This window comes from Nanorana parkeri, unplaced genomic scaffold (genome assembly GCF_000935625.1).
Source record: "Nanorana parkeri isolate BGI_ZX_2015 unplaced genomic scaffold, ASM93562v1 scaffold711, whole genome shotgun sequence".
In the NCBI taxonomy this organism is placed as follows: Eukaryota; Metazoa; Chordata; class Amphibia; order Anura; family Dicroglossidae; genus Nanorana; species Nanorana parkeri.
In genome coordinates this window covers 594,402-610,356 of record NW_017306979.1, presented here as the reverse complement: position 1 = coordinate 610,356, position 15,955 = coordinate 594,402, and the positions used below count along the sequence as shown (strand labels likewise).

At 41.7% G+C, this 15,955-nt stretch overlaps 1 protein-coding gene across 1 annotated transcript in view; it reads left to right on the top strand.

The window, feature by feature from the left end:
• The window catches only part of PMM1 (phosphomannomutase 1), a 56,396-nt gene that overhangs the window by 1,041 nt on the left and 39,400 nt on the right, over positions 1–15,955 (top strand). Inside the window, exon 2 of the mRNA XM_018563922.1 lies at positions 13,715–13,832. Coding sequence (XP_018419424.1) covers positions 13,715–13,832 — 118 coding nt within the window. The remainder of the gene's footprint in view (positions 1–13,714; positions 13,833–15,955) is intronic.

Sequence of the window (15,955 nt, the reverse complement as noted above, 5' to 3'; positions counted from 1 at the left end):
GGGGGGGGGGGTGGGGGAGGCTGGAAGGACCGGTCTAAGAGCAAGGATCCTCCGGCTTGGAGGATCGGCTAAGTATTACAGTTTTATTTTTCTTTCTAGACCAAAAGGAGTAGGTAACCCTTGCAGTACAGTCATATAAAGTGTTTTTTTTCCCCCCCAGAAAATCCTGTTTTCAGTGCTCTCAGTGCTGTGAATATCTTGCAGCCTCTTCATCTTTAGTCACCTTATGTCTATGTATGCATTTGCTTCAGTGACAGCAGAACATCATTGGTGTAGACCGGCTTCCTAATAGTGACATAGTGACAGCGGTGGACTACATCTGTGCAATGTGTATCGGCATGGCCACCTATAGTCTCCATCAGAATGGTGACAATGTAGGAGAACATTTGGGAGACAGTTGTCACCCTATAACCGATTGAAAAAAATGAAAAACAAATAAAAAGACATGAAAGCGTATCTAAACCCAACAACAAAAATTCAAAGCAGAACTCTGGGCAAATACAATCTTAACCCTTGCAGTGGGGCTACCCCTGCACTGCAAGGGTTAAGTGCTTGTTTTGTCTAGGGAGCTAAAATAACAAAGACATACTCACCCAAACCACAATCCTGGCCAGCTCCTACACCCCTCCCTCCAGCTTGTCTCTTCCTCCACTCCAGCAATGGTATGTCCCTCGGCTTCCTCACATGATGACTCACAGGACCTTACACTGCCGGAGTGGATGGTGAGTAAGGATAAATGGAGCGGTCTAAGAGCAAGCTGGGATTGCAGGTGAGGGGAGAATAAAGGTGGCCATACACTTTACAACCATTGCAAGACCTTAGTCTTGCGATGGTTGTAAAGTAATTACAAAAACGTACGATCTGCCCATCTTGGACAGGCAGATCGTACTTGCGATCATCGCAAGCCCGCCCCCCTGAGGGGGGGCTTCCGATGCCCGCAATGCTAAACGGGCAGTATGCGCGTGCGCACACTGGCCCGTTCGGCATTTGTCTCCCGAGCATCATTCAAAGCAGCCGAAAATCGTAAGATTCTCACTGCACGATTCTCGTACGAGAATCATGCAGTGTATGGGCACCTTATCTCTGTAGACAAAACGAGCACTTAACCCTTGCCGTGTTGGGGTAGCCCCACTGCTAGGCTTAAGATTTGATTTGCCCAGAGTTCTGCTTTAATTTCTGTAGCTTGCCAGTCCATAGATGTGGTAGCTACTTTAGTTTTCTTTTTTCTACACTGCTTATCCTTTATTTTCACACGATGATCCCGCCACTAACACCGTTTCTGTCCTAGACTGTCAATGATCACTCACTATACTGTATCAATAGGGAGTAGTGTGGCCACTCTAAGACAGGAAGTGTATTAGGACTAGAGAACACTTCTCTTTTCCTTAACATAGGGGGTTGGTGTTCTGTAGTTCACAGGGAGAGCTGGAGAAATTGCTAACAGATAACAGTCAGCTGAGGCAGAGAGTTCAGTTCATTATTCACATACAACATTTCTAGTAGTATAAATGGGCATTTTTTTTTGCATTACTTAACAGAAATGTTTTTAAGAAGTTGGACAAACCTGTCTCCAAGTTTCAGGATTTTACAGAGGAGGCAGTGAATATATGATCTACTACATTTACTAATGTACTCCAGTTACCCAAAGTCAGCATATAGTGGGCTACTGTCCACCATTTGCTGACAGCTGGCTCTGCCTCTCTAGAACCAGAGCTAGCTGTACCCGCCCCCTCCCCTGTCTGCCCCTCCAATAAGTGCTGGAGAAATGAAGAGGGGATGGGGGAATCCCTGCGGGGAGCCATGATTGACAGGCATCGCTCTCTGCAGGAAGAAGACCATGAGCTGAGCGGTCAGCGGTTACATGATCAGTCAGCTCTTGATCTATAGAGCTGGAATGTGACGTATCACAAAGCTAAACATTTACAAGTTGGTAGGCAAACTATGCCTTGAAATAACCTAACCAATCTAAAGTACAATATATGTAAACCCAATTACTAAAATCTTGTATAGGCTTTAATACATTATAGGAGATGCAAAAGTTATTATTTTTACCCAGCTTTAATTAAAATATTTTCTGATGATCTTGCCATGGAGGTTCTTGTTCAAACACGTTTGGTTATACGGTGACAACACCCTGTCCCTGTTTACTAGTTGTGTTCTTGAATTGTCATCCTGTCACACAAGCTTCACAGCCAGTTTTAGTCTCCATCTGAAGCACCTGCTTGTAGGCAGGAAGTGGCTGTAACGAGGCTGTAGGAGATCAGCAGCAAAGAGATGCAATAAAGGAAGACAAAAAGGTGAAAATAATATCTTGTTTATGATACACAATGCTTAAGAAAACTAAATGACATTTAGTTAGGGTTTACATCTACTTCAACGCTGACTTCCCAGGACACATTACCTACATCATAGCTGTTACTGCTCCTGCATGGCCCATGATGAATGTAATATATCATGCCAATCAAAGGTTTAAAACAAACTCACAACTGCTATTTGTTTTCATTACCATCATTGGCATGTCCTTTAAATGTAGAATGTCTTTGAGCACTTGTACTCCTTCAAAATGTGCTTCACTTGTATTGACTTGCTATGCCACAACTGTGGTGCTCCCACCCATTCTCTTGCCAGTTTTATTGCTGGCTTTAATATATCTAGAATGCTAAGGCAAAGATTGGAGAATGTCAGTCTCATGTTAACCATGTTCTCATTTAACTATGAATGGATCCTAAAGGTACTGAATGTCAGCATGGTGCTTAGCGCTAGGGGAAAAGTAGTTTTGGCATTCTGTGTCCTTCACCTCCACCTTCAGCACACAGGGGAGATATCAGGGATCTATTTAGATCCAGAAGTTCCCAAGGCCATGGGGGACAGAGGAGGTGCCATTGCTGGAGCCAGATAGGTAAGTAACTGTGACAGGATACAGGCGTACTCCTGTTTACCGGGGTATGCGAGGTGAGTGATACTGGCATATTTTGTTGTTTTAAATGACACTTCGCAACTGATTGTGTTTCAGCACTTTTCTGCACCTACATTGCGATTGTGTCTCACTTTTATGTCATGTGTTTAATTACCTGAATCTTATATGCTTAGTCTGGCCCGGGGTGTAGTCACTGGAGCGAAATACTACTTAATTTTGATCATGGAACGGATTAATGTTATCCCCTGGAATGATGCAGACTGAAATCTAGGATTAAGTGTTCCCTGGTTCTCCAGTTTCTCAAATCATATAGGCCCTATATTTGCCTCAAGAAATCCACCTATTGGGTATTAGAATGCTGAGTCATAAGAAGCATTGAGTCAGTCACTATCATATTGCCATCTTATGCTAGGTGGTCAATGTCTTACTCCACAAATCTCTCCCGTATTGCCTTTTGGACCTCAGGCTGGACCCCGGGGGAAATATGATATTTTACACACCATGTTAGGCTGTAGGGTATTGGTCTTGGTCAGAATATTCAGTATATACACACGCCTGCCAATATTTGTACATTGCATAGAATTATTTATTCTTATTTAACATTATCCCATATCCCATGTTGGACAAACTTACTCTGGACAATGCAGAAATCTCAGGCCTCTTTAAATGGCCTGATGCGCTAAAATTGACAGATGCCTGGAGATGTAAACATCCTAGTACTTCGAGCATATGCTGTGCAGTACATGCCACTCTGCTTCTCATAAAAAAATATCTTGCATTGACATATTTTATGTGGTGCAATACTATGCGTCCCAAAATTCAGAGGATCTCCATCCTGCCATGCCAGATATGTCATCAACAACTTATTCTTGCAAGGGACGGGATATGGACACTATCTAGATACTGCATTTCAGATCTTTGGGTGGAACCTCAAATAATTAAGACCATGTTACTGGAGTACTGGTCATTCAATTCTGACAATGCTCCATCTAATATGACTTGGGGGACATCCAAAGCATTTATCCAGGGACAATATCAATCAATTATTGGCAAAGTCTGTAAGCATTTTAAAATCAGATTTAGCCAGGGCCAGGTTTTCACTTCGTGCGCCTGTAAGCTTGAATGGAAATCTGTTTAGCCTGAAGCGGCACCCTTACCTGCTGCGGGACCTGCCAGCTTTAACATATGCAGAGAAGGACCTGCATCACGTAAGGCTGCTCTAAATACCTGTCCGCATCAGACAGGCATTTTACAGGGCAGCCTTACACAGCGCTGGGGTCCTTCCCCTGCATTTGCCGAAGCTAGCGCTTCCTGTAGGCACTGTTGGGTTTGGAGCTACTATGCCTAATGGTAAATCCGGCCCTGGATATAGCTGAAGCAGAGAACAGGGCTAAATAACTTGAAGACCGATCCTCTGCATGAAAACATACAAACACAAAATTCCCCAACTTATGATGCCTTGCAAATAGGTTTTAGGAAAACTTTACTTCTATGTATATCTGCAACTAGGAAAAAAACCTGTTACACCATGCCTAGTGTATGTTTATGCAAGGGGAGAAAATGGCTGCTTGTTGGCTTGGCTAGGGAAAAAGCAATCACAGTTAATATTGCTAGAATATCTGGCCCAGATGGTACCCTCCTAATGGACCCCGTTTCAGTCTATGAACAATTTGCATAATTATATAAATCTCTGTATACCTTTTAGAGCTGGATATGCTAACAGTGAATTATTATTGATCTCACCCACTATATTGACACTAACGTACCTCCCCTACTCTACCAACTATCTTCCCAATATATTGGCATTGCACTTCTGTGAAATGGCCCTAAAGTAATACTTCTCTTTCCATTATACTTCACTTGTCTAATATTCGTACCAGAATTGAGCTACAAAACACAAAAAAGTCCACGTACTTGAAAAGGCCATAGTACAGCAATGCCCGTGGTCCGGTGCGATTGCAAAAAATACTGCATGCACAATTTTTTGTGATCGCACCGGACCGCGGGCATTGCTGTACCACGCATTGTGTTACGGGTGATAGCACTGTGGGCGGGAGGCTGTCTGCGGTCCCATCGACATAAATTGCACCACCACGACCTCTCCCGCCCAAGAACACGGGAGGCTTGGTTTATGCGATCCAGTGCGTTGCGGCAACAGTTAGTAAGTTGGATATGGTGTGAACCGGCCCTTAATATAAATACTTGGGTAACTATAAACATTTAATGTTTTACAGTCAGCATATATACACATAGATGTACTTAGATCTGCTCAACAGCACTGCATTTCTTAACTTCAACTCACCATTTACCATTAAACTTGCATAATGTTTCTAACACTTGGATCCTGATCTTTAGGGTGGGTACTGAAAGGTTGGAGCACCTGCTGCATTCCTATATCTTTCAGAAAATCCCCTGGAACGATTGCCCCCATTAGTCTGTGTTTTCTGCAAGGCCAACATTTTGTCAATTTTACTGATGTAACCCATGATTATATGTTTATTGCACATTATTGAAAACCTATACAGGAAACATAAATTTGTTAGCTTTGTGATGCAAACCTGTACTGAGAGAAATATCCAAAGTTGGCTCCAGACACTGACAAAAGGGTGGAAGTGCATTGCAACAATAAACATACTATGAGAGGAAAAAAATAAAATACTGTATACCTGCTGCCAGTGAGATACATGTGGGCCTAATGGCCTTCTTCACTTGTCAGGTCTCCTATATTTATGAACACCTGCTGGGAAGTGAAAGCCAACTTCCCCTTCTTCCTGACTATCTCGTCATTTAATATTTGTTAGATTGACATCAAGGGACATGAAGACGAAAAGTTAAAGCTCATCTCCATGTAAACAAAAAAAATACCCTTGCAGTGGGGCTACCCCATCACTGCAGCGCTTTTTGTTTTCTAGGGGTTGGAGTAAAGCAGATTTGCTTACATAAAATATAGAAAATGAACTGCGCCAATAAGCAAGCCAACAGCTACAAGGCACTGGAATGTACACCCACTGTGAGTGTGTATACGTGAAAAATGAATAACTAAATGTGCCGAGCTAAAACAATGATCAGATATAAAGAGTAAAAAAATTTTTTAAAAAGTGACTCAAACAAATGTCAGTGAAAAAAATCAATCAGGTGTAAAGTCTTTAAATCTTCATAAATGGTTTAATCAGACCAGCAAACTATTGGAGGACATCTGTGAGCGATTGGAGCTGAGGGCCCCCTCCCCTGGTTAAGAAGGGAATTGCCTGGTTTGACCTCTTGCTGGGGTCTATCAATAAGGTGAGCACCCCTATATCTGGTGTGGTGCACGTGGTGCATTTGGTGAAGGAACAAGTAATATTCATCACTATTGCTATATTTGGACATCTTTCGCGGATTTATGAAGATTTAAAGACTTTACACCTGATTGATTTTTTTCACTGACATTTGTTTGAGTCACTTTTTTAAAATTTATTTTACTCTTTATATCTGATCATTGTTTTAGCTCGGTACATTTAGTTATTCAGATTTGCTTACATAATCCCTGCTTCCTTAAAAAGGTACTTTTTTTTTGCCTGGAGACAGGCTTTAACATTTGTTTTATTACATCTCATTATTACAGGTTGGTCTGTTTGTGTGTGGCTGGCTGGTTGGGCACTGCTGTGCTTCCAATGCCTACCTATGGTGCCAGGTCTGGAAATGTGTAGGCTATCTTTGCTGACTTCTGCTTCTGGTTGAGGCTTGTCTGTCAAGCTAATCCATTGACTTTGAGCACTTTCTCAGTCATTTGCTTTTTCCTAACTTGCTACATACTTAAACCAGATCAATAATGCAGAAAACATTGAAGTACGAGATAGCCAGACAGCTGGCATTTTTAGAAGAAGGTCAGCATTGACTGAACGGCAGCATTTGGTTGACAAGTTTGGATCAACCAAAGGAGACCTCTAGCATTGTGGGACCCACTACTTACCAGCTCCAAGCTCTCATATGTGATCACCACAGGATTAGAAAGTTTTCCAAAATGGCTTCCTACAGTATGTGGTACTGTACATGAGATTACATCACCCTCTGTCAGATCATTAGAAGTTGCCATGTTCTGTCTGAGACTGACATGATCTCATGAACATTGACCATTTGTAATTTAGAAGAAGCAATAATTCAAGCTGCAAGCTAGTGATATCTGATAAAACAAAACAGCTGTTTCTGAGTTAATTATTGCTATTCTGCTGGTACATAAAAACATGTTGTGAATAGTACTAATCTGATGCATTGTCTACCATAACACCCAACCTCTGACCTACCCATTATCTTGTTTTTATTCACCATGTTATCTTTATAAAGGTACACTCTTTAGGTTTTATATAGTAAGGCATGGCTATAATTGTTTTGTTATATTGACATTTAGTTGAAGCATTCCACACAAACTGTTTAGAGCTGAACTCCAACATAACAATTTTATGATTCCTTATATAGGATATAAATTCTCTTTGCGTGAACGAAAGGCTCTTGTAAGCCCGGCTATTAACTTTTTAAAGTAGCAGTTACAGTATCACTGTGCTGCACATAACCTGTTCACAGAGCAGAGCTGTGGGTGGGACCCAGTAGACCCACCCACTATAGGCTGTCAGCAGAAAACTACAAGAGGTGGCGGAAGCAAGACCAATCTCCCTGCAAGAAGAAAGCATGGTTGTTATTAGAGGAAGCTTCTGTCCCGTAATCCAAATTGGTGAGAAAAGTTGTGTCATGTGAGCAACTCCGAGCTCCCTACAGGTACCAGTACTTGAGTAAAGTTGTGGAGCTGGGGCATGTGTCTTGCCAGTGTGACTGTGCTTGGATACCATTGGAGCCTGAAGATGCTGCTATTACTTCTCACTTTACTAATATACTAAAGAGTAGACATGTGCGCTGGCAAAAAATTCAATGTGTTTTAGTTTTGGATTTTTCGTTATTTAGTTTTTCGGGATTCGGGTCCGAAAGTCAATTCGTTTAGGGATTCGGATTAGGACGAATCCGAAATTTTCATTATTTCATTAGTGTTACATAATTACAAACGCATTTTTGTTGCAGCAAAGTAACATTAGAAAAAAAAAGTGACATTTTTATTTTTAACTTTTGACAGTCCACAGAAACAATTAAAAAAAAAAACCGTGGGGTCTCCCCAAGCTAAAAGAAAAAAGAAAAAAAAAGCATGAGGTCCCCCCTAAAATCCCTTACCAGACCCATAATCTGGGCAGCAGCCTGGCAGAGCAGCAAAGGGGAAGGGACGATCATGCGCCACCCCTCTTCCACCATACCAGACCACACGCCCTCAACATGGGGAGGGGGCTTTGCCGGGCGTACCCCCTGGAAAAGCACCTTGTCCACAGGTCGATGAGGAAATGGGCCTCTTCACCACAACTCCGGCTTGGTGGTTGTGGAGGTCTGCAGGCAGGGTGGCTTTTCCTGAATCACCCCCCCCCTCGTTAATAAGTAAGGAGTAGTCGCTACTATTTATTCACCAAATAAACACCCAAATTGTAAATAAACACACCATACTGTAAAAAAAAAAAAAACACAACAAAGGTTTTTGTTAATTCTATTTTTTTTTTAAACTGTCCATCAATGTAATCCAAAGGTCAATCACGTCGTCCAGCGATGTATATCTACGTCAATCATGGTGGATGACGGACGCCGACTTGTCCGATCCCGACGAACATTGCTGCAAAGTGACAGCTCTGACCCGAATGTCAACAAAGGGGTGGAGCAAGTCGTGACATCGCTGGACTTTTTCCGCCCATTTGTTGACATTCGGGAACAGGACTGTCAATATTAGCAGCTCTGCTCCCAAATGCTATTTGGAAGCAGAGCTAACATAATCACTCATTCATTCAAGTTCATTCCGAATGAAGATTCAGATATGTTCAGATTTGTTATTATTTAATTCTGAATGTCTGAATTTCCAAAAATTAGTCCGATTTTCAATTCGGAACGAAACAAATTGCACAAGTCTACTAAAGGGTGTACTTTATGTGACCAGAATATACAGCCCCGACAGTTGTGCTGGTTCATTATGTATTTTCTTTTTTTTTTTAAAGGAGTTGTAAGGTCAAAGCATATACTATCCTGTTATAACATCAGCATCGTAATAGGAATACATACTGCAGTTGTTATTAATAACGCAATCAAAGCTTACTTGAAAACATTCCTTTTATGTAGTGAGTGCTGCCCATTAGACATGTGCACTGCCAAAAAATTTGTTTAGTTTCGTTTCATTTTAAATTCAGATTTGTGTTATTTCGTTTTTCAGGATTCGGGTGTGAAAGTCAATTCGGATTCGGAATTCGGATTCGGACGAAATTCGGTAGCGTTAGTACGAACGTTCGTTTCGTTTTCTGTTCTTATTCGTTTCTTATTCGTTTCGTTCGTTCGTTCGTTTGCAGCAAAAGTGACATTTGAGGGGGAAAAAATATTTTTCTCCTTCTCTAATGTCACTTTGCTCCAACGAACGAAACGAATAAGAAACGAATAAGAACAGAAAACAAAACGAACGTTCGTACTAACGCTACCGAATTTCGGAAATGGAAATTCGGATTCGTTTGCATTCGTTATGTCTGTAATTCGGAATTCGGATACATCCGAATGTCCGAATTTCCGAAAATTCGTCCGAATTTCGATTCGGGACGAAACGAATCGCACATGTCTACTGACCATCACTTTCAACAACTTCCTGGATTCCCTGTGTGCTTTGTGTCTCTTTCCCTGCTGCTTGATGTGATGCAATCTCCATTTCTCAAGACTACATAGCCCATAATGCATTGCTTCCAGCAAGCAATGTGTCACGTACCTGGTTGGAGACTGACTGTGTGAGGAGGCTTCCCTTGCACCTCGTGTCTTGAGGACTCTGGAGGTGGAGACGGAGCCCTGGCAGACAACGAGTGGCACAGGTGCCGGTGGTGTTATACCGTGCAAGTTGAAGGTTGGTTCTGTAGCAGAACTGGGACAATCCGGAATTCAAGGTCGATCAAGCCGAGGTCAAACCAAGAGAGCATAAACGGCACAAAGGGATGAGGCAGAGGCAAGTCCAGTAATCAATCCGAGGTCGGGGGCAGGCTGCAGGCAAGAGTAGTCAAAGGCAATATTCAGGTCAATTCCAGGAGACAGGTAATTCAAAGGGACAGAGGAATTCGAAGGACACGGGGGCTGAAGACAATCCAGCAATCTGTAGGTGTGTAGGCCGGGTTTAAATAGGGAAGTAACCTGATTAAGCGTGTCACTTCCGGTGCGCCATTTGGCGCGTTTTCCTGCGTGTTACGCACATGCACGTAAGTGTTCTCCGAACAGTACGGAGAACTGGACTTGGCGCATGCGCAGGAGGTGAGGGTTGCTGACACAATGACAATGTTACATTGCTCAGATGTTGCGTTGTAGTTCAGAGGGCTAAGTGAAATTGTGTCAGTCCATTAAAGAAGTACATCCTATATCAACAAGTAAGTTTACAAACCCCTAGATATGGTTATTAGAAGGTTTCAATATAGAAATACATATAATTAATTATACTGTACATTCAATATACATTATTTTTCGTTTTTGACCATAGATAACCTTTAACAAGGCTTTAGTATTGGAAAGAAGGATCATTTCTTCGGGTAACTGACATTGCTGCAAAACCTACAATTACCTTGAAAAAAAACACTCTTTCTAAGACATTTTAATTTCCCAGAACTAAATTCTCAGTAAAGGCATGTGTGTCAGAAACTGCAGGAGCTGCAACATTCAACCCCTGCTGACACCTTGCTTGTCTTTTGTGTTGTCCAGATTGATGGCACTCACTGCACCCATGCCAGAGAAATGAGGTTAACCAAATGCCTTTGAATACATTGCTCTTACAAATCTGAGACCTGGTGCCACACATAATATATACCACCAGGAACTGCATGCATCACAGGCAGTTTATATAGCACCATCAATTTTCGCAGCGCTTTTCACACTGTACATTCACATCAGTCCCTGCCCTGAAGAAGCTTACAATCTAAGATTCCCATCTCCCAATCTTTACATGCACACATACTAGCAAGGGCATCCCTACAATTCTCAACGCCTGAGGTTGCTGGTGGTGCAAGCCAGAAGGGGGAGGCTGGGGGACAGTGCTGGGTGTCGGCGGTGCAGGTCCAGCTGGGTGGAGCAGTGGTGCTGAGTGTCGGCGGTGCAGGTCTGGGCGGGTATTGGCTACTTGAGGGGAGTGCACGGCACCTCTGTCCGGCATCCCGCCCAGCTCACTGACATCATTGGTTGACACCAGCTGGAGCATCCCATTCAGCTCCTAGAAACCGTTGACATCAGTGAGCTAAGTGGGACACCGGATAGAGCATCACAGGTTGCTAAGCACTCTGACCTCCACATGAGATGCCATCTGAGGCTGCCTCATTATAGGGATGGCCCTGCATACTAGAGACAATTTAGACACTAACCAATTAACCCACCAGCATGAGGGAGTGTGGGAAGAAACTGGAGTACCTGAAGGAAACGCACACAAACACATGCAGAAAATGCAAACTTCATGCAGATAGCAACTGATAAGGATTCATACCAAGGATCCCAGTGGTGCAAGCCAGAAGTACTAACCAATAAGCTACTGTGCTGCCCTTACATTTCATAACTGAGCCCCTGTTTTACACAGAACTATGGACAATCATGTTAATATTGCTAATACGGAGAATGTGGATTGCTATCAATCTTGTCAAAATCACCTGATTGGATCACTTTAATAGGCGTGGCAAATCTCCTATGGTCTGATTGAGACAGGTAACAGAAAAACAGAGTGTGCATCTTCATGAAAAACATACATTATTAGCATCTTTTGTATCTTTTCATTGTCCTATTAGTAAAACTCCCACACCACACGCACACGTTACGGCAAAAACATATGTTTACTCACAAAAAAAACAAAACGATGTGTACAGCCATACATGAAATCATTTTGGACATGGACCCTGTCTCTACAGGCCATGCATACCTTTGCTGTTCTGAGCCAAGTACAATAAACATCTTTGTAAAACCGTAACAAAAATACACATTACTTAGCAAAAATATATCCTCGATCCTACTGAATTGAGGTTGATCAGAATGATATCATACAATGGCTATGGACACATAACTGGGTGAAAGATGAGATGATAATTAAATATACAAATAAACTATACATCTATTTATGTATACCATTTAAAATGTTTTTTTTTTTCCACAATTATCTTTCCATTTTACTGCATTTTCGAAATGGCAAACAAGATAAATGAGGAGATAAGATATAGGTTTTAGTGCATAATAACACTTTTGGTAGTTCCATTTTACCTTTTTCTAGATATCTGTGCATCAGACAAAAAAGAGGGACAACTGAGGAAGAAAGAGGGACAGAGGGATTTGGGTCGACAGGAGGGACGTTTGGGAGATACTGTGGGGTCTATTCACTAAGCTGCCGAGGGCAGCCGAGTGAACAACTGACCCCAAGTGAAGTGAGCCGAACACTGTTCGTCTATTCACTTTCAGGCTTGTACGGCTGATTTCAGCCATATATCGGCTGAAATCAGGCGTACATCGGGTGGCTTTGCGTGGCTTCGGGTTGGCCGAACATGCTCAGCATGTTCGGCCGACCCTAAGTGCAGAAGGAGTTCAACTCAGCCGATCCAACATCTGGATCGGCTGAGCCGAACCTCCGGCAGGCTACTTGCTGCTGTTCGGCTTATTCTCATAGATGCCGAACAGCAGTGAGTGAATAGCCGAATGCCGCCGAGAAGAATTCAGCTCGGGAATTCTGCTTGATACCTCTGTGGTATCGAGCAGAATAGAAAATAGTTTTTAAAGTTTAAAAAAAAAGAATATAAAATTATTGGGCGGAGCTAGCAGTGACAGCTAGCTCCGCCCAACTGTTTTCTACTGGCCGGGCGGTTCTGCTGCGGTCAAAATAAAAAAAAACCTTTCCCTGCTCTGTTGTATTTTTTTTATTTTCTGATATCGGAGCGGTTGGCTGACATCAGAACAAAAAAAAAAAGCATTGGAATGCATAGCTACATTCCTATTGGATATTTCAATTTGCAATAGCCAATAGCAAACTAGCTATTGCACCCGCCCTCTGCTGCTTTCAATCACTAGAGGGGACCTGATGGAAAACTGCAGGTGCCCTCTGCATAAAGCAAGGTCCATAAAGACATTGATGAGTTTGGGGTGGAGGAACTTGACCGGCCTGCACAGAGTCCTGACCTCAACTGGATAGAACACCTTTGGGATAAATTAGAGCAGAGAATGCGAGCCAGACCTTGTCCAACATCAGTACCTGACCTCACAAATGCGCTTCTGGAAGAATAGTCAAACATTCCCATAGACACACTCCCAAACCTTGTGGACAGCCTTCCCAGAAGAGTAAAGCTGTTATAGCTGCAAAGGGTGGGCCAACTCAATATTTAACCCTTCGGACTAAGACTGGGATGCCATTAAAGTTCATGTGCGTGTAAAGGCAGGCGTCCCAATACTTTTGGCAATTTATTGTATATGCTTATGAAAATATTTTTGTTGAAATAAATGGTCTAGTGATAGGGTCTCTTTAAATAGATGGAAAATTATCTTGTTATTATCTTGCGATTCGTGCAAATCTGTGACTTTTTGGTGGAGTTGAGCTCTACCAAGGTCATCCATGAAGTTTGCTGATCCTGCCACAATAAAGCATTTCTTTTTGCATTCCTTTACTATAACAGGTAAACAATCAAAAGCCAAGTTATATGCAGATACATGAAAACAATTGAGTGAAAATAAAAAGTTATTTCAAACCTTTCATTCTTCCCGCAGAAAGTGGACCCCGAGGTGGACATATTTTTACAGAAGCTCCGACAAAGAGTACAGATTGGAGTGGTGGGAGGCTCCGATTATTCGAAGATTGCTGAGCAGCTTGGAGAAGGTGATCATGGTATTTAGACTTTATTCCTTAAAAACTATAAACATTGTGTTGGGTGTCTGTTTTATGAGGAGCCAAAATGAGCATCATTATATGCATAGATTGGATCATTTCATGTAGAACTACCATATAATTGAGTTATATATAAGGACTATTATATTGTCTCCTGACAAACAAGATCTACAAGGTTATTCACAAAAGGGTGAAGAGTTTGGAGAAGGCAGGAGAAGTGAACAATCTAGGCCAAAATTGCTGATTTGGAAAAATGTTCCAATTCAGCTCACTTTCCAGTTCAACTACGTTGTCCTAGATTGTTCACTTCTCCGGCCTTCTCCAAACTCTCCGCCCTTTTGTGAATAACCCTACTAGTGTTTAGATGCTCACAGACTTTACTGCCCTTATGCTAGCATTTCCCTTGCAGCTTCTTTAGTTAGTTTTCATGATTGCCATAAACGTTTACCAGAGCAATCTGCTACCCTTGAATTAATTTGTTTCCCAGTAACACAAAAACAAAAGATCATAACTGTAGTGAAAAAGAATCAAAACCACTGTAGTGCCAGTGAAAAGATATGTTGATTGATTTCCAATCCAATTTTAATCATCTGGTGACCGGTCCCTAACAACTGTGAAACAACAATTGAACCAATGGGTATTGAATTAGTGGGGCTGGAAAGTGATGGAAATGTTAAATATTGTCTAAAAGACTGCAGCCTGGCCATAAACTTTGCAGTCTTGTTGTAAACTTTTGAGCTTTTCATCAACAGCATAAACGATTTTCCTACACGTAAATCCTATTTCTATTATTTGTAATTGAATATGTACCTAGAATGTTCTGATGGTTGCTTGGGTCACTAAATTTTAAATGAATCCTTCATAGATGTTCTGGAAAATCAGCAAATGTATGTCAAATCTAAAGCTGGCCATACACTCTGCGATTTTCATTCGGGAATTTTCGTTGCTGCTAAGGGCCCTCGTTCAATTCTGGCTCAAATAGCCCATCATGCACAGACCAATGTCGTTTCGATAATCGTTCGTTAGCAATACTAATCTACCGAATTTCGTCGACCGACAGAACAGATTTTTGTTTGCGCATGTGCAGTGTTCTTGTTGAGATTTGTTTCAAATGAAAACGCCACTAATCCATCGATTTTCATTGGGTTCCCATCAACTCATCGATTATTGTTCGAAAGACCATTGGTGGACGATTTCCGAATGATAATTGATAGGTGTATGATTACCTTAAGACTTAGTTTAATGTATAAATGGCCCCCAAATCACATGCAAAGCATGCGATCTCAGCATCACTTAAGCTGGGCACACACGGTTAGAATTTTGTTTAAAAAAAACATTTTCAGAATGTTTGTTCAATTTTCTAATAGCTAATGGGGTCAAATCGAAAATCGATTTCAACTGTAGTGACAGAAAAAAATCAAAGGAGCAGGATGGAAAAAGAACGAAACTCTAACAGTGAATGTGGTTTTCCTTTGGGAAAATGTTATAATCAAACGAAATTATCAAATGTTGTGACAACATTTTTCATATGAACGTTTGTACAAAAAATCTACCAGTGTATACCCAGCTTTAGGATGATTGGGCTATATCTTATCTCATAAGAGGCAGACAGAAGAGCAGCAAACAGCAACAGAATCTAAAATAAATAACTAATACATTTATGCAACCTCAAATAGACCCTGTCACCAACTTTTTTTAAAATGCAGGTAAAAGCACAGAAGAATCAAATATTTTAATTTTTTACTTGCAGTGTTTTTCCTTTCCATAAATGATTTTTTATGCACTTGCAATGTGCCTTTAAATTCATCCACTGTATGAAGAGTAGATTCCCCAGCACAGCCACATTTCCTCCTCCCACTTGCCGCAACATAGCCCTCTCCTCTTCTGGTAGTGTTTAATTACAGGGGTGTGGAATTCCTATCGCCCAACGCCCGGGACATGCAGTTTCGGGTGCCGGGCGAGTAGTTTTAAAGTACATTCAGCCCGGCTCCGGACAAGCAGAGCTGAATGTACATTGTGGAGCTGCCGCCGCTCGTTTCATACAAGTGGTCTGATCAGACCACTTTAGTAATATGGAAAAATAAGAATTACATAGTTACATAGTATTTGAGGTTGAATAAAGA